Raw genomic sequence first — 20761 nt, 5'->3', positions numbered from 1 at the left:
AAGAGAAGTTGGTAGCTCTTCTGATATATGAGCCCTAAAACAAAACTGTAGCTTAACATGTATCGATATTCACTACACTCGGGAATCATTACCAATTCAATATATAAACAGAAAATACTTTCGTGTTGAATTTTCATCACATGCAAGGTATATTAACTATGATAAATAATTTGATGGCCTATACTTGAGAAGGGAGAAGTTGCAGTTAAATCAATCAAAAGAAACAATGAAAAAAGAACTGTGAAAAAGAAGATGACATCCACAGAATACCAGAAATTCATAGAATGGATCGTGCCATCCTGGGTTCCTCATACATTCATCATTTATTTGTCTGAATACGTATTTTCAGACACTGCAAGATAAAGAGTTATACATCCTAATTCCTTGGATGTATTTTTTTCTACATTTATCTGGTAATTGATGGGTACTATACGAAAGAACCTTATTTTATATAACAAGTTCAACTTTTAGCATGAAATTATACGAGTACTCTAGTCTGGAAGCTGATGTTTCACCCCAAAGGCATTGCCTCCTCAGAGCTTGGCAAATGCAGCCGCAGGCAAGTTATCCCTAATTGGTAACACTAAATCTTCCCAGTCCTTATCATCGACCTTTAAAAAATATCGGTTGACCATTTCGTCACTAACAAGCTCTAACCTAGAAGGCTCCCACTGAACGAAATCAAAAAAAATATATTTATTAAGAAACCGCCATCACGTCCTTTTAGCAGGAAGTTTAAAAAAAAATTACAAAAAGGGAGGAAAAGGGAGAGTCAAAAGCATTATTCAACCTTCGGATTTCTATCTTTATCGATCAGGATAGCTCTGCAACCCTGTATTGAGAATATTTTTCAGAGAAAGAACTAGACAAGAAAATGATGCAATGTCTATTCAAAATCCTACAAACCTCAAAGAAATCCTTGCTGACTTCTTTCCGCAATACATGGCAGCACATTCTGTATTCTTGGATGAGACATTGACCAACACCTTGTAGCCTCCCTTCTCTGATCTGAAATCACAACTTAACTACCACCAGTAAACTGGATGCGCATTATGCCATTACCCACTAATTAGATTATCTTTTCTTTGATGATGAGGAAGATGGTAAAGAAAAATACATATACTGGATTGTGTTTATAATTCCAGTGCCTAACCAACTGAAAACTACCGGTTAGGCACCACTCATCAACTCTTTCAATCTTCACACTTTCCATCAATCTTCTTTCGGTAGATTGTAGGGGTAACCTTGTGCACTAGGAATAGTTGTCCTCTAATGAGTCCTAGCAGTGTTCGTAATTTTGCAAGAAAAAAAAAACTATTTGGGCTACTTTGAATACTTACTGAGATACTTCTTTGATGATAAAAAAAATAAAAAAAGAAACTGTAAGTTTGAGCACATTCTGTAAGAGGATATACAAGAGAAGGGGAATTACTAAATTCATACCGCTTTAAGAGAAATTTTAAGGCTCGTAGGTGATGCCTTCTTCAGCGATTGAATAGCTGTAAAAATCCAATCTTCAGCCCTTACGGTTTCTCTTTCCTACAATAGTAAACAAAAGATCTACTGAACTGTAAACCATACCTTTTACCAATGGTTAAGATGTCAAGATCACAAGACTACTGTACAGTGACAAAGATAGAGAAACTCAAAAGGTTGATATAGAAAATTCAAAATAATATAGCTGATGAGATAACTTAAAATACAAATAACCAATCAATTTCTTTAACTTACGAGAGCAGATAGAATTTCTTCGACTGTCCTTCTCGAAAAGCACCTATCGATGATGCCTAGTCTGCCATCAGAAATCAAAGACATGAGTTTACAGAAACTATAGGGGACTTCCTAGTTCCCATATAATGTTGTCATTGGATGGAGTGGCATGCATGAAAGAACAAATACATGAAAACACAGAATACAGGTTTCAAACATTTATCTTTTAACATGCTGACTATACTGAGGACAGATCACACTCTACATAGACGTAGTAGTAACTGAATAACTTGGGTAAGCAAAATCTTTAGGTCTATAATGTCTGTTCGCTCTACTACCAAATATACAACTTATAAACAGTGTGTGTTTGCATACTAAACAATACACTGATTTACCTCTGATAAGCGCTCTTCTCCTTCAAAGTAGGTTTCTCTGAGAACTCATCAATGATCGCAGAGACAATTGCTTGATCAGCTGAGTTCGCCTTACATAGTGCATCTTCTAGTGAACTCAACCTCTGTTCACTGATGGGAAACAAGTTATAAATGCATTCATGCATCTGTAGACAACTGAGTAGTTATGCAAGACATCTTTACTTGGCTACAGTGTCAACTGTTGGCTCGATTTTAGGAAATAAAAGTTACGACACCAACTCTAATTATATTCGGAATCTTATTTCTAGTTATGTTGGTTCCTAATTAGGACTTATATTTATAGGCAGATTCTAGCAAATATCTAAACCTGTAAATAGGAGGGTTCTAATATCGCGTGAATTCTGAGAAGTGTGGAGAAACTATAAAGTTGTGCGACACATCGCCAAACCACAGTAATTCTTTGTATTCTTGTTAAATGTCCACATGGTTGTTTATTGTTTCTGATGTAAGGTGTTGGTGTCCCGTAACCTAGCTCGCTCTCTTATGAAAGGAACTAACTCAGTATCTGTGTCTAGCCCACATTAGTGAAGTCATGGAACATTGAGAAGCTAATTGTCTGGTTAAGGCACGACAAATATTTTTTTCTTTGTACTCTTTAAATCTATGCTATGGTCCAGTTTTAGTTTTCACCAACCAATAAGTCTATGCATATTACCACGGAAGGGACATAGTGAGTTGCAAGGCCACATGCAAGCATTTCAGAGCCATCCAACCTTGCACCTGTCAGACCAGCATATTCTCCTGGGAAGAGATACAAAATTATTGATAGTTAGAAGACTGAAATCAGATCCTGCTAAGATAATGATATATCAGAGTGCCAGCGGCCGAAACTGAAAATTAGAATAGTTGCCTGTTTTTATTAGTAGTTTTTTTTTGTGGAGAAGTTAAGAATTAGCATTACCAAAGAATCCCGGGAGTCAGGATAGATAAAAAGAAGCTCCAACATCTGGGAACAGTCCTAGTGCTGTTTCTGGCATCACAAACATCTGCAAGAAATCAAAAAGTAACGAACAATAACCACCTCTTAACATGCTAGTCTTTAAGAAAATTCAATAATTGCTAATCACAAGCAGATATTAGTGGCTGATGCATGCCAGCTAAGAATTCATATAACCCAAATCAGTACGGAAGTCGGAAAATTTCATATGGTTAGATTAGATAAACCAAAATAAATGAGGATCTACTGAGTTCTGATAATACGCTCACAAAAAAACAAACTTATGACTTGTACCATGTTATTATATACTTGATCATAAGTAGGTCCAGCCTGCACAAACTTAAATAACTTACGGCATAATTAAATCCAAACTTGGTGGTCAAGGAACTTTCCACTTCTCATGACATTTAAAAAGCAGTAACTGTTGTTTGGTTATGAAATTCCTTCGGAAGGAAAATTCTCTTATGGTGAGTTTGGATGTAGAATTTTAAAGGTGGAATTTATGGGTCCAGGGGATTTGGTAGAATTACGTTTCTCTCTGTATGTTTGGTTGCCCGAATCCTTGGAATCACGTTTCCTATGGGATTCAGTTTTCCAGCAAATCCTCCATATGGAGTCTGACCCCTCCCCCCTAAGATTTGATGAGAAACTTATCAAGGGATTTATGGACCCATTTTTTAATTTTGAATCCCATATATATGCAATTTTAAGATTTGAGGGTAATGCCAAACGGTATAAAGACTTTAATACAAGAAAACCTTATAAATCCTAGGAATTTTTATTGAGTTACCAAACACACAAGAAATTTACATGAATCCCAGAATTTGTAATCCTATGGGATTATAAATTCTTGGAAACGGTGAATTCTGCAAACAAACCCACCATTAGCTAACTACTTTTCATCATTCCCTACTTTTGATTTTAATATAATCCTGAGTGAAAGCCATGAAGCATAATGGATGAACATTTACCGAGTTCTCTGTTGCAACACGGAATCTACCATGGACTGAAGCCCCAGCTCCACCTCCCATCACAATTCCGTCAAGAATTGAAACCTTCACAAAATTTATGCATGAGTAACAATAAAGATGAACAAATAACAGCAAGATCACATGAAACTAAAATGAATCAAATATGGCAAATTTATAAAATAAGTTTGCACTTAGTTACCTGGATTTTTTTGTAGGTTGCCATCATGTAGTTTAAGGTATACTCTTTCCAGAAAAAAGTTGCACCTAATTCCCAATGACCGGGAACAGAAATGCATTACAAAGTTAGACCAAATATGTAATTTGCATGACATTGCATCACATTAGCATTCTTATAAAATTGCAAGTTTTATCCATTTTTCACAAGGGTTTTCACAAGGGTATGACTACAAAGGGCCATGTAGATCATCAACATCGATAGAGCTTTGGGGGCGGTGAATAATTAGATTTATAAGTCAAAGACGAATTTAAGATCACACAGAAGAAGAAAAAAAAACGCAACATAAAGCATCACAAGTAAAAGTTACCCATATTGGGGTCGTTAGCCACGGCTGCAACATCACCACCAGCACAAAATGCTCTTCCTTGTCCCTGCGGAGATATAGTAACACACAATTGAATTTAAGAAACATTAAAATGAAACACAGAAGAGAAACAATGCCATTTACATATCAAAACAAGACGTTTTGCATGGTAAAAACTCGTACAACATCATAAACGCTATCAATGATACATATATCACAAATTAAGAAGCCTTAACTTAGATTTCAATTCAAAGGACGGGAAATTGTTTAGAAAGTTTCAATTCTGTCAAATTCAAGATGGTCATTTAGAAAATGAATACCTTTAGAATAACCAACTTCACGTTTGGATCGTCCTCGTATGCAATAAAAAGTTCCAGCAATGGAGATATCATTGGAAATGAGAGGGCATTCAATTGACGGGGTCTGTTAAGGATTAAAGTCCTCACGGATGACTTCTCTTCAACCAAAACCTGTATGTTACAATAATATAAACTAATTAATCGCTTGATCTCAGGAATTCTACTCAGCTAAAAACTCATTACCAGTAAACCTAAAAACACAAAAAGGAATGTTTTCTCAGATAAGGCCAAAGCGGTGAACAAGAACAACCTAGATAATTTACAGTACCTGATCAGTGGCACCATTACTGGAATTAGCAGAAACCATGATCTCGATTGCAGTTCAAACAAACCCTTCAGTTTTCAATTTTAATATTCACTGATACTGCATACACCGTTCTTCTGTTTGCCGAATTAAAAAAAGAGAGAGAAAAGAAGAAAGATACATGATATAGTTCGCTTTTCGAGGAAATGCTATGAGGGTAGTTCGAAGTCGAACTTCTTGCACCGCTGGACCAGATTTCACGGAAATGTACCAGTGAGCTTGGGCAGCCCCGTGCGAGGGATAAGAGCAATCGCCAAACCCAAAAATTTGTTCTGCCAGGTGGATGGCCAAACTAGGTTTTCCACTATAGGAAAGCACTGAGTGTTAGACCAATAGGCGTGCGATCTAGGTAAAAACGCTGGCGCTGACAGGTCTGACGCTGGCGTCCAAATGAATAACGTTGGCGTCAGAAGTACCAACGCGGCGTCAGAAGCTATATCGCCAGCGTTTTTGCTTCTGACGCCAACGAGTAGTTTTTAAAATTTCGAATTTCACTTTTTCCCTCTATAAATTACCACCATCTACGAACAATTCACTCACACCAAAATTCACTTGAATTTTCTTTTCTAGAAATGGCTGAAAAGGCGATCACACTTTTTTGCGATGCAAAACTTGAAGCTGTTGTTTCTAAGATATGTGAGAGTTTTAAAAAGATTGAAAATTGTAAAAGGGAAGTGCAAGTTTTAGAAGTTGCTCCAAGAAAATGTTCCGCTAAAAGGCAAAGAAGAGCTCCAGTTTTGAAAGTTAACAACAAAAAATTCAAAAACAAAGGTGAAACTGTAAAAGAGCGCGTTGAATGGAAAATACGTCAAATGAAGATAGACAGGATGCCAAAACTAGTAATTGATTTTTATTGAAGTTTTTATTATTGTCTAAGTTTATATCTTGTAAAAGAATTGGCAGTAATATCAATGAATGAAAATGTTTATATTTTAAAATAGATTACCACTTCAGATTAAGTGAAATTTATTACAATTTATTAAACTTGGAAATAACATCAAATTACATTTTAATAAACCACAACAAAAACATCAAACTACATCAAATCCAGCGACATTCTCTCTGTAAAGTTCATAGCATTCAAAATCCCTAAACTCTCTCCCGCTTTCTTCGGTAAACTTGGTCTGAACGATGGTTTCCAATTCTTCGTTGGATAATCCAGAATTGCTACGATGAACCATCCACCATACTTCCGTATAATGTTTTACATCATTACCGATGAATGCAATTCTTAGTTCTAGGCTCTTACTGTTTCTTATGGCCTCGTTCCGCGATGCTACAAAATGTCCCAATACTCTTTCCCAGAAATTGTCATGGTTCATTGGTCTCACCGTACGATGTAACCAACATCGAACAAGAGCAACATCTTCTTCCATTGTAAATTCTGGCAGCGGCATTCGAGTGCAATAACGATGTGCTTGAGATGGACCATCTTTTAAAATTTTGAAACACGCTTCGTAACGAAAAGGCTTACCGTGAGCTTCCTCCCAATTATCAAGAGCTGTTTGGATCACTTCATCTTCAGTTACACCGCTGAATTTTTCTCGATCAATTTCTATTACCAAAGCAAGAAATGGATGGACTGCAAGCCTAATAGAATGAAAACGAGCACGCAATCGACGAGCATCTCGGTTTTCTGTGTTTCCCATTAATGAGATGAACATTGAAAAAACGTTCTCCCAAAAACCACTGTCATGAGAAATAAGAACACCAGTGATTACCCTATGAAAGAAATATGCTTTGCATAGAGTTACATCCTCTTCTTCGGTAAACTTGGGACCACGATTTCTAACAGACATTTCTGCAAAGGATGAGAGATATAAGAAGAAAAAGAAAAATAAGAAGAAGAAGAAGAAGAAGATGTGATTTTGGAGATGGGAGGAATGAAATTTATAGGACGAGAACGAAAAATTTGCCGTTGGAAATGGAAATTTAGCCGTTGGCGTTTGTATTAAAGTCGCGGGCGACTTTCCTTTGAGCGCCCGTTTGAATCACCAATGCCTATTTTCTATTATAAATACATCACTAGATTTTATTCTAAACCAACCAACCGATTACTCTCTCATCATCCACCATGTTTTCTAAAGGCAAAGCGAAACAAATATTATGTGTCGAAGCAAAAGAGGTTTTCCCATTATGTTTCATGGATAACCACAGTCTTATGCAATGTCCTTGGATGTATTCAAAGTGTCCGCAGGAAGGTTATCCACGCATCAGAATGGTGATTGAATCACAACCGGAAAAGCTCAGGTATTTGCAATGTCAAGATCCAAATTGTCCAGAGGAACCGCATATGCTAGATTATGCTATGAAGATTAAAAAACAAGAAGAAGAAAAGATTGCATCACTCTGCAAAAACCTCAAACTTAAAGCCAAATTGAAGAAGGAGTTATTACACTGTAAGCATTGTAGGTATGAAGATCACGAATACAAACATTGTCCACAGAGAATCAGTTCATGCTCAAAGCCCGGTTGCAGGACTTTTATGCATTTGCGGGACTTCTTCTAAAGAAGACACATATGGAAGGCATTTCTGGGAATGTCACAGGTGTTCTTTGGTGGAGTGGGTTGATTGAAGTTGTAGGACAAATCGATTCACTATGGTATTATGATATTTAATTTGTTGTTTATTCGGTGTTATTACGATTATCTAAAACCATCAATATCAAGTAATTTAAATTTTTCTTCGATTAAACATTGCACCATCAATTTCATAAATAAAAACATACTGCATTGAACAACCACACCACACATGAGAATAAAAGAAATACATCAGATTAAAACAACTACTACATAGGCGGCGTCATTTCTTGACGGGTGGTGGAATTCATCTGTTGAGCGTCCTAAGAATGTTGAAACAAGCATGGAATTCGAACTGACGACCGCGGTGAGATGCTGGCCACATTTCTAGAGTTCTGGGCAACACTTCATGTTCGGCTTCACCGTTGAGCATATTTTTGTGATTCTCCATTAGTTGAGCGACAAACTCCAATACATTCATACTAATTACACTAAAACGATGCAATACATGAAAATCTGTCATGCATCTGGGGTAGGATAGAAAGGATAATTGTGGTAGTTTATTATTGTAAGGGTAGTCCGGGTACTTGTATCGTGGGTTATTTCTACAGCTATATAGGCTGTGTTTGTTGTAAGGAAGGGTAACGAATAATCAATGAATTAATCTCTCTTCTATTTCTCTCTGACTATGTCTTCTTCCTCCTTTATTCATGTCTTATTCTCCTAACCCTCTAATTTCACCTTCAATCCTCTTCTAATCCCTTCTCATTAGGTATTTGGTTTGCTTCTGAGCATCAGTTGTAGTGTAGACTACTACAAATTGGTATCTAGAGCAGTTCGATCCATGGAAGTGTTTAATGAAGCTACTCAACTTCAACAGATCTCTGCAATTTTGAATTCATCAAGTGAGAAATGGGTAGAAATGAAAGGCAAAATTGTTCCTATAATGAAGCTGGAAAGGTTACCAAGAGAAGAATTAGATACTTGTAGGAGATGGTATAAGATTTGGTTGACATCTAGTGACAGTACATCTCGAGATTACTACCTTCCGCGGAGGATAAAATGGTTAGACATGGCATAGAAGAAATTGGAACAGATCTTGTTTCTCAAGGATACTGCTCTGCCTCTTCCATCTCCTTGCAGAGTGAAAGTTGCTTCGCCAGATGATGATTCTCTAGAGGAGATGATTCCTCCATTTTCTTTGTTGAAACCGAAAAGGATGATTCTCAAATTATCAGTAAAGCTGAAGTGATTGATTACGATAGCAACAAACATGTTCGAATTGGTTATGAGAACTGTGAAAGCTTGAAGGAGTTAATAATTATCCACTGCAAATCGAATTGTAAGGATTATTTTAGCTTTCTATTTGATTTTTCTCGTTCATTATTTGATCGAGGAAGGGGGATCAAGTTCAGTTTAGAGAATTATTGTTTTACTAATTGCTATTCTGAATTTGGGTCTCAATTTGATGTGTGCTTAAAATTGTTGGATGGATACTATAGACAACTTGTTCAAGAGTTGATTTACAGACGTGGGTACTGGTCAGCTTCATGGTTTCGAGATCAAATTGCTTGTATGTTGGCTAATGGTAGTGTTTCTAGTACCACCTGGCAGTTGTTTATTAAAATGCTAATGGATACTGTGTGTTGTGAGCACAATTTTTTTTTTTAACACATACTGCCTCCTGGGTTAAATTGTTACAATTCTTTCAAACCTGCAGATAAAGTTTTTGATCGTGGGAAAGAATTTGAACCCATTGATGGGTACCCTTACTATGCTAGTGATTATACTTTACGTTGGGAATCACTTACTTCTTGTTCGTTTATACTCATGGTCTGTTCAATGTTAATGGCTAACCACTATAGAGAAACTGTTAGTGAGCTTGTTCTAAAATATTGGTACCCACTAGACTTCTTATTTCTGGATTTAATTGCATGTGTGCTGGATAAAAAGGGTGATTATGGTAATGACAAAAAGCTGTTGGTGAAAATGTACCTATTGATGTTGGTTCACACTGGTAGCAACGGTGATTACAATAAACCATTTAGTAAAAGGTCAGTAAGAGATAAATTATTGATATGCCTGTTGACCAGAGTGGGTGAAATTAAGCAAGCTTATCAAAGGATGGGTAGAGTAGTTCACTGGGGTATTGCGTTCCGGAATTCAGTGGTCGCTCAGGTTCTAAAGAAGTATGAGATGGGGAAGGCACGAGAATGGTTTGTCTATCATGGGGTCTGTAAAGTACAAATTCGCGCTTCTCCTTACCGTGTGTTGCTGCCCTTGGATGCTGTTTGTTTTGACCAAATTCTTATAGAAGCTTGCATACCTAACAAGGTAAATGACCTAACACAAATTAATTCTAAATGTGTTGTTTCTGCCAATTCTGCTTGTTGTCGAATGTTGTTTGATCGAGGGCGGTGGATAGGATCGGTTATAATTAGTTCTGACTTATGCTTGAATATTCTCACTTATGAATTGTTAGGGCAGCAAGCAATTGTGCTTGTGTTTGGTAATAATAGTGACAGTCAGGTTGTTTGCAAGTTCCTTGAAAATATGTTGCAGCAAGGTAATCTTCTATGGTTGTTCGAGAACACTCATGAGCTTATGGACCAAATATTTGGTAACTATAAAGAGAGTTTCAGCTGTAAGAAAGGGTATCTCAAACTGCAGCTGGGACATGGTTTACTTGACATGTATGAGATGGTAATGTGCAGTTTGAGTAGTGGAAGCTTTCTCTTTTTCTAGCCAGGATTTTGCTAGAAGAGTATTCGATAGAGGCAGGTTGCTGGAGTTTATTATGAAGAGTACTAAAAACTGCCTAGATACTCTTGATCCTTGTATGATTGTTCTTAAGGGGTCAAAAATCATAGCTGAGTACAGTGGGAATGTGTTTTTGTTTGTTACAAAGGATGGCTGCTTAGATACTTGCGAGTTGTTTGATGAGACCTTGCCGCAAGTTCATGTTCTCTGTACTAATTTGAGACTTGCTATGACAAAGGAAAATGAATCTAGCAAGGAACGACAAATACTCAGTCAACTTCCTAGTTGTCGTAGCTGGTGTTTTACTGTTGATGTTGATTTTGTGCTGCTTCAACAGGGGATACATCGAGAACCTGCATTTCCATTAATCATATGTTTTGGTTTTCTGCCGCTAATAAAGGTCGGTTAGATCAGTTTCGTAGGCTAGTCTATCCTCCAGCGTGGTATTTGCATGTGATTACAGTGTCTAAACTAGAAGATGGTATGCTTTGGATCCATGTAAGTCATGTTACGATACTTTTCTTAGCTGCTGACAATTATTTTAAGCTCTTAAAGCTCAAGAGGGGTTGTAGAAGGGTGGAATTCAGCGAAAGACTAGTGGGAATCAAGATAATACTTGTCTTAGTTATTGGAATCAAGAGCATAACACAACTGTTGGAAGTACTCAGTGACGGAGTGGTTGGTGTTTATACTCAGCTGGAAGTTGCAGTTTTGAGGTGTGCTTTCACAATGCCTAGGGTATTTCTGAACCATGCTCTAATAGGTATTTCCACCTGGGTTAGTGCTAGACAATGCAAACCTGGCCACAATCAGCTATGAGGGTCGCTGATTCGAAAAAAAAGATATTATAGAAGATTGGAAAGCATAGAGATGCTTGTAAAGACTAATGGCGGAAAAAGCAGAAGGTATGAGTTTCTCAGTAAAATGTGTATAGAAGCTATTAGTGTCGAGAGTTGGATTACTTCAGGTTTGGCAACAAATTACTCATTTTCCTGCTACAACAACATGCTTACTATTATTTCATACTATAAACATAAATTTGAGATGATTGTTGGTATTGGTATTGGGCATTTATTCTTGTGCATGGGAAGTAAAACTGTTGACAAGAACTCTAATGAGAGTTGTACACCAGTAAACGGGGAAGAAGAAACCGACTTTTCAGTTTTATCAACATTAGTCTTACAAAAATTCTGGAACCAAAGGTATATTCTTATGTTGATCCTCTCATCCTTAAAGAATAGCTTAAGAACTGGATTATCCTTGTATGATCCACTGCCATCAGTCGAAGTCTACGGGATAATTGCTAGTCGAGGACAAATGCTAGAGGGGGACAGCGACAGTGGTGTTCATGCCTGCCAAGCAGTGATCCTTGAAGCTACTGGGATTTTAAAACTTGGAGACATAAGAACAAGACAGAACAGTTTAGTGATTGCTGTTACAGTAGGAATAATGACCAAGTTTGTTCCCTACTACAGTCCACAAGTGGAGACCAGTTGCTATGAGCTTTGTGGTCAGATTATAAGTCATAATTCTTGCAGCGCCGGTGTCCATGAAGAAGCTGCAGCAACAGTGCCTTCCATTAGCCGGACTCAACTCCCAGTTCTTTACAGCCAAGCTCATTTCATACCTTCATCCTTGAGGACAAGGATGATTTGGAGAGGTGGGTATTTGTCATGTATCTGGGGTAGGATATAAAGGACAATTGTGGTAGTTTATTATTATTGTAAGGGTAGTCCGGGTACTTGTATCGTGGGTTATTTCTACAGCTATATAGGTTGTGTTTGTTGTAAGGAAGGGTAACGAATAATCAATGAATTAATCTCTCCCAGTTATTTTATTTCTCTCTGACTATGTCTTCTTCCTCCTTTATTCATGTCTTATTCTCCTAACCCTCTAATTTCACCTTCAATCCTCTTCTAATCCCTTCTCATTAGGTATTTGGTTTGCTTCTGAGCATCAGTTGTAGTGTAGACTACTACAGAATCACGCCCATGGATGTTCCCAGTTTTAGTGGTGAACATTCTGTAAACTTTCTCCCAGAAAGTCAACGTCGAATCGGCTACATTACTCATGACAGCATCTTGTGTGTGAGAAATAAAGACTCTACAAATAGCTAAATCCTCTTGTTAAGTGAATCTAACAGCACAAACTCTGGGAGGCATTTTTGTAGATGATTTGAGAGTGAAGAATGTGTAGAATTTGTGAATTTAGAGTTGAAATGAGGAGTATTTATAGAATTCAAAAAATGTAGCCATTGGATCAACATTTATTTCAGTCGTTCAGATTCAGCCGTTGGCGTCATTGGGTCAGACGTTGGCGTCTCTGGTAAGGACTCTGGCGCTGTAAGTAAGAACTCGCGCTTTTAGTGAAAGCGCCCGTGTCATTGGTGTTGACACCAGCGTTGGTAGGGATGACGCGCGTCTCTACCACAGACCCGCGCTGGATGTTCCGACTCGATGTTCAAATGGACAAATCTGTTCATCTGAACATCCATTTTTCATGTTTGTTCATTCCATAATGGGAGCAAAATGAACAAACTATGAGTTTGTTCATTCCATAGGAATTGCTCTACGGGATACGACAATAATCGAATTTCCAAGCGTGCCCTTTTATATAACACTTGAGCTAAATCCAAAATCTTCCCTTCTCCTCTAGGTTCAGTCCATTTCCATCGGCCCGCATGTGTGCAGCGACGGAAGCTGGAATGAAATTTTAAGGGGTTAAACGATACAGGGGGCTAAAAATCAAATGTTAGGGGCTACTTTTTTACCACAAAAATTAACTTTAAAAAAATGAGTTTTGGGCTGTATTTAGAATTTTGGGAGTGGCTGGAGCACACCCAAGCCACCCCACACTTCTGTCACTGCATGGGGGAGAGAGAAGTATGAAATACGTTTGGTATTTCTTCCATCAATCATCCGGATCTACACCGTATATCAACAGGTCATGGTTTTGAGCAGATCTATATTGTATATTAATAGATTATGGTTTTAAGGATCATCTATTACGAGAAGACCTTTGTCTTTGGCACGGTGTAATTGGAGGGTCGTGCAGTTCATAGGAATAATCAAGGGATTCATTTGGAATTTTGGTGTTTGACATTGTACAATTGCACGTATAGCGACTACGTGTAGTTCCTATTATCTCCATTAGGGAACATTCAATATATATACTCACCTCTCTACTCGTGCATCGAATGTCGCCCTCTGTTACACTCTTAAACTACACTGTTTGACCAATTCTGAATCTTAACATTTTTGAAGATAAATATTACTATTGTTTGATTTCATCTTCTCCAGCTGATTTTTGTGTTTCATGAACACTTTCCTCTCATCTCTGCAATTTAAGTTACCTAAATCACAATTAGCATTAATAAAAAAGAACATTTGTGGTGGAATTAACATCGTAATCTTCAGTCTCTCTTTGTAGATCTAGATTTACTTTTAAAAATGAAAGTCGTTTGATTTCTCTGGTTATTTAAGATGCATCTTCATCTCTTTATGATTTTGTGGATCTTGATTGACAAAAGACTATCGATTTTTATTGTTGTTGGAACAATCTAGCTTTATGATTTTTATCCGTTTTGGCTTCTTGGATGTGAAGTAAATTCAAGTATTTTTATTGATAATCAATTTCACATAATTAATACAGATCATCAATTAGAAATTGTTACTCTGACTATAAAGATCTTGATTATATCAAGTACCACGTGGTTCCTTTTTTTTTTATGACTTATTAGTAGTTTGATATAGAGTATAGAGTATTTTGCTAACAAGCAAAACACCTATTTAGTATACTACCGGTAGTTTGAATGAAGAACTTCCTACTACTGGTAATCGGTATTACCTTGCATTGCAAAAATTTGTGTGCCAATGTCGAGATCAGGTTAACCAGATCAAGTCAAACAGAACTACCATATTCAGACACTGAAGAGTACCAGTAAATGATAGCTTGTTGATCTAAATACGACTAGTCAATAATCAGTCTATCCAAACATAAACCATATCTATTCGGATCCCAGCCGATCAAATTTGTGCACGAAGCAAATCACGAAGATACAAAACCAATAAGAAAAATCTTCATGTCTCCAATCTTCAATTGTCTTTTGTACCCGCACAATAACAAACTTGATTCCTGACTTATGATCGATCATGCACATAATGGAATCCGTTAACAATGGATGATCACAAGTCAATGTTATACTCTTGATCTAGTTTTGGTGACCTTATGTCAAAAGAGAAGGCTCTCAATAATAATCAAACTAGGTGCAAATCAAGAGATAACTATGTCAGTCAATCAAATCAATAATTGAAAACTAAAATAACAATACGATTCTAGTTTCCCACCAACAATACTAATACACGCTTCTTGAAAAAGAAGTCTTTAAACGTAGCGGATGTAAGATATTTCGCCTAATTAGGTTACTCTCCCCTCCAAGATAGTATTACAAGAATACTATTAGTTGACTACACCAGAAACATCAAAGATGAAGTTTACCTGGCTCAGGATAAGTTTGTAAGAAGAAAAAACTTCATTATTTATAGACCAAGATAGTTTGGACATCAAGGAGTTTCCATAACCGAAGATATTTAAAAGATATGCAATAAAGCACCTAAATTCAGTTTTATAAATTCCAACCAATATCCAACTGTATAACCGAAATCTCAATAGACAACTCAATATTAGATAGCAATTAACTAATATATATTTCCAGAGATATGTTTTGATTGATGGTAAAACAAAACATATTAACTTCGAAAATCTCAAAAAGATTTTCTACTATTTTCGGTTTGGGATCTCACCTTGAGTATCAAGGAATATCTTTGAACAATTAAAAAATAAAATTTCAACACATGTTCAAATCATTCACTAAGTCGACATCTTGAACTTTCTTATTTTGTAAACCTAATTTCCAAATCATACAAACCCTAAAGTGTACGATACTTGTAGAAATCGGTTTTGCCTATTGGAATCGGTTCTACCATGATACCTAAAGCAAGTTAGGATCGGTTTTACCTTGACTCCCAATATAGGTAGGAATCGGTTCTACCTTGACTCCTAACATAAGCTAGGATCGGTTTTACCTTGATTCCCTATATAGGTTAGGATCAGTCTGTACTTAAGATCTTCAATGAAAACCGAGACCATAATCCTTTTAATATCCTTTCGACTATGAAACAAGTTCGGACATATAGATTCCTAAACTTATATAATTATACACAGTTTTCTAGGTATAAAATCAAATCTATGTTCACTACACAATCTAGTAACGAGTTACAAAGATTATGTCGATGTTGCAATTACAAAATTCAAAAGATAAGTATTATACTTCGTAAATAAATATACCAATATAAAGCAGTTATCACTATTGATATATATTGTTCCTTAACACTTTGATCACAATATGATGATCAAGTCTATTACACTAGAGTTTCACATATATAACTTCACATATTATGTTTTCAATCAGAAACGACTTGAAAGCAAGCGATATTGGAAACAAGTCAAGTCATGAATTACCCTCAAGTGGAAGTATGATGTTATCTTCGATGGCAATACGTCTTTAGAGTAATACTTGTATGTCTCAACATTTCTAGACTTCCTAGTCTAACCTAACGAAGTTGACTCTAGTAATCTAATATATATTCTTATGATGATACTAAAAATATAACAACCAACCTTTACATACCAACGCTTGGTGGGTTCAACCGAGCAATGCTCTAACACATATCTTCTTCTCCTTGGTATATGTGATGACCCCAGTTCGCGCCCAATAAATTCTATGGGATCTGGACGAAAATATAATCGCCTGGTGGACCCTTTTCACCATAGTACGAACTCATCCTTATACACTTACAACAACAAATGCACACCAACAATCTCCAAGATTGGTAACAGAAGTATTTTTATTTCTTCTCAAAATACACCCATAACGCATTCAAGTTTGCCATAATATTTAATCACAAATCGTTAATGCTTTAAACGTCAAAAATAACACAATAACTCTTTTGTTGCCTCAATGGGAAGAATAGTCAAAACAGTCCATCATGGAGGTGTTGATTCATCTAGTCGCTTGCAGTAGGGGTAGAAAAGGCCGGAAACTGAGGAAACTACTATATCTATTACTACTATGACGGTGTTGTTGATTCATCTAGTCGCTTGCAGTAGGGGTAAGAAAGTCCGGAAACTAAGAAAACTACTTTGGTTATTACTACTATGACGGGATTTGTTCCTCTGCACAGTGGTTCTGTGGAAATCATGTGAGTGAACGGAAGAGAGTTAACCACTCAGAGGTAAGCCCTCTCTTTTATATATATAATTTGTATAGTTACAATTGTACCCTTTAAGGATGAAAATATCTAAACAATGTTCACTAATCACTGTACACTATTCTTACCCTGCATAACTGAATGTACACAAATTATATTTGTTAGAGCACTGCTCAGTCGAACTCGTAAGCGTTGTTATCTCAAGTTTGTTTGACAAGTTTAGTTGCCAAAACTATAAGTCTTGATTTCTAGTCTACTTATAGCTAAGTCTCGGATTAGGAAAGAAAGTGTAGTTGAGCTTTAGACTTCACGACGTTCACCAATTGAAGACGAAGAACTACTAAGGGGAGCTTATGGAATTTCATCAGCAAAATATATGTGGAGACTTGAACTCATATATCACTCAAAAGTCTATCTACTCTATCTCCTATTTGAGACAAAAGTCGTATAGCTATATAGACTTCGATTATACACATCTGATATTTCGAGCTGAGTTTAACTCGCTTACATATTTCTCGAAATATGTGTTGGTAAGCTTTCGCTTTAACCAAGTTCATCTTATATTCTTGGCGAAATTCAAAAGATGATCATGTGAAAACCGCATGGTAACATCTTACATGATTTGTGTAAGACGGTCATTTGATGTAGACTCAGAATATTCCGTATTGATCTATCGATCACTTGAAAATTGCTTTGAAGCTAATAGTTTGTGTGAGACAGCTATGTCGTCTTCTAAGAATGTTTCAATGATTGAAATGGGAGTTTAGAACAATTAACCATGATTGGATATAACACAGTATGCGTACTTGTATATTAACCGTTGCAAGTTATTCCAAGTCTAGGAACCATAATATGCATAACCATATGCGTACTGGTTGGTTAGTTCAAAGTCCGGGAACTTAGTATGCATACACGTATGCGTACCGGCGTGAAAGTTCAAGTCCGGGAATTCAACTGAGTTTGGAGGTTTGCGTACTTGTTCGCATACTGGAGAACCCAAACTAAGTCCGACCACTTAAATATGTGTACCCGTTTACATACTTGAGTAGGTTATGTTCTAAAATCGGTTTGTTCATGAACTAATACATTTATATAATAAGGAATGCAATCTTTTGCAAACCATGGCTATAATGTTCATGAATTGATTCGAGTGAATCAAAATCTATTTTGCTAAAATTTTGTCTTGTATCTATGAGAATATAAACAATTGAACAACTCTATAACTAGTTTTATTTGAGTCATTTGAACTAGTTGTGATTAAGATGAATAAGGTTGATATGAAAGTGTTTATATGGCTAACTTTGGTTAAATATTGTTGATCCAACAAGGTGTACACTTTTAGGTACGGTTACTCATATCTAAATGAAGTCACTTTTATTTTGTGTGTAACAAGCTAAGTTCGATCTAAAGGTTGAAAGATATTAACTTGAGTCTAATCAGGTTTTCATCTAATGGTGAATATTGAATGCTTTGTTACCAAGGTAACATTGATTGCAAAACCTGATTTGAAGATTATATAAGGGAGAACTATAGCAACTGGGAAACCTAATCCCCACACCTCCTGTGTGATACTAGTTACGATTAGAGTCGATTCTCCTTTAACCTAGGTTTTTCTAAAACCATTATAGGTTAACGACTTAAAGACTTCATTGGGATTGTGAATCCAGACCCAACTATTTTTTCTGTATTCGCGTGTTTCGATCTTGCTGTTTTCTATCGTATTGAATACCATCTTCTCTAAATTTTACTCTAGAATTATTCTCGATATGCAAGATAAAAAGTAGTCACAAACATCTTCGTATCATCGTTTATGATTCCAAAATATCTTGTTTCGCTACCATACGATTAAGATTATTGTGAGGTGATTGATATTACTAGGTTGTTCTTCGGGATATAAGTCTGGTGTATCAATTGGTTCCTGTTCACCTTGATTTATCAAAAGATGGAACAAAACTCATAGGTATTTCTGTGGGAGACGGATTTATCTATTCAATAGACTTTTCTGTGTGAGACATATTGGTTTATCAAGTCTTCGACTTTGGGTCGTAGCAACTCTTAGTTGTGGGTGAGATAATCTGAGGGAATCAAGTGCGCAGAGTCCTGCTGGGATTCAGAAACGTAAGAAACGCGATTGTACCTTGATCAATGTGAGATTGGTTAGGGCTCAACTACATTCTAGTCCGAAGTTAACTTGGAGTAGGCTACTGTCTGTAGCGGCTTAATACAGTGTGGTGTTCAAATCTGGACTAGGTCCCGGGGTTTTTCTGGATTTGCGGTTTCCTCGTTAACAAAACTTCCGGTATCTGTGTTATTTATTTTCCGTATTATATTTGTTTATATAATTGAAATATCACAGGTTGCGCATAGTTCAATCAATTAGATAATCCAACCTTTGGTTGTTAATATAAATTGATTAACACTTGAACATTGGTCTTTGGTAACGTTCAATTTGTTTCTTATATTAATCAGGCTCACGGATTTCTATACGTTTGATTTGCTGATTACATTGTGAAACAGAGATATAACTCTTGGATATATTTATTGATTGAGATCGCTTTTTTAGCTGGTGCTCTTTGAATTATATTGGAGTTAGTCCATACAGATTGCCTAAATGAAATATTGGGTGAGGTTGTTAGACCCCCGCTTTTTCAATTGGTATCAGAGCCAGTTTAACACGTTTAAGACCTCATGGGTCTGTGTTTGTAGTAATCTGACTCTATGGACAGTAGTGTTATCTCTGATAAATGCATCACCAGAAATAAAAGTTTTGTTTCCATGAAATCTATTAAATGGAAAGATTTGTCAATCTCTAATATAGATGAACATCGTGTTCCAACGAAACAGACTTGCATTGATAAGTGTTTCCTCGGTTACCTTTCAAACGGTCTGACTCTGTTGAAGAAAGGGAAGCATCCAAATAGAATGAAATGATTCTAAAACTTATTAGAATCCAGGCTGATAAAAATAATTGGTTGAAACACAATATTAATGCTCTTATAGGTATAGTAAGGGATCGTGTTCTCCAAATTAAAGCTCTTCATGAGGCCAAACTCAAGGAGAACGCATTGGAAATTGAACATTGATTGAGAAAACTCTATATTCAATGTAAAGGGTGTTATGAGGAGTCGACTATACCAATCGCTTCTGACTCAACTGTAAATTCAATTCCAGAAGCCAAACCGAAATACCTTTCTATTGATAAAGATGTGCATGTATCTTCCTCTAAGCAAGGAATCACCACATCTCTTGGAAGGAAGAAATCTCCTAGTGATGGTGTCAAGTCTGTGTGTCTCTTTTGTGACTCAAAAGAGCATAATTAACAGAAGAGCAAATCTGGGTTGAATGACAACTATATTGTTCGACTACAACACACCTTGGATTTAATTCTTGAAGGTGTAACTGACATTCGTACATCTAAACCAATCGGTTCTAGCACTTTCCCTGTGAATCCTTCCAGGAAAGTCAGTACAATTTGTTCTACAAATGTTCATACCGGTAACAGTAATCTTAACAGAAATCATCCAAGAAGGTTTCAAGAACGATCTTCTTCGATTAAAAAGGGAGATGTTGTTGTTCTTGATGTGGATAAGGTATCAGAAGAAGGAAGCAAAAATGGAGGTGTGAAAGACAACCTAAATTTGATAATTGAAGGATACAAAGAGCTCATAAACAGGCTGTCAAATACCTCTGATCAAAACCCTTCAGGTAAGAATCCATACTATGCGTCCTATTCTGATGGTAGTTTGTTTTATGATAACTTTTCACATCAAAAGGCTTTTCCTCCAAAAATAAGGAAAAAGAGGTTTAACTGTGAATAACATTCATTTAATGAGCGTAAAGCTCATACTTGTGCTAACTAATCACAAGGTTGAAACATCACTCACAAAAATCCTGGTTGAGTGAGATATGATCGGGAATACTTTGTGGCAAAATGTTCTCTGTATGGTTGAGTTAT

General features: G+C 36.5%; 1 protein-coding gene and 1 pseudogene across 1 annotated transcript; one reads left to right on the top strand and one right to left on the bottom strand.

The window, feature by feature from the left end:
- Positions 1-304: 304 nt before the first annotated feature.
- LOC113302043 lies at positions 305-5454 on the bottom strand (annotated as a pseudogene).
- Positions 5455-9268: 3814 nt separating this feature from the next.
- Positions 9269-12374, top strand: LOC113302042. Its single transcript, XM_026550883.1, has 2 exons — positions 9269-9365; positions 9498-12374. Exons 1-2 carry the CDS (start codon positions 9353-9355, stop codon positions 10520-10522), a joined length of 1038 nt encoding a protein of 345 aa, XP_026406668.1. The 5' UTR covers positions 9269-9352; the 3' UTR covers positions 10523-12374.
- Positions 12375-20761: the final 8387 nt, after the last annotated feature.

Source organism: Papaver somniferum, chromosome 8, assembly GCF_003573695.1.
Source record: "Papaver somniferum cultivar HN1 chromosome 8, ASM357369v1, whole genome shotgun sequence".
Lineage (NCBI taxonomy): Eukaryota > Viridiplantae > Streptophyta > Magnoliopsida > Ranunculales > Papaveraceae > Papaver > Papaver somniferum.
The sequence above is the reverse complement of the archived record's forward strand: the minus strand, read 5'-3'. Positions and strand labels throughout refer to the sequence as shown.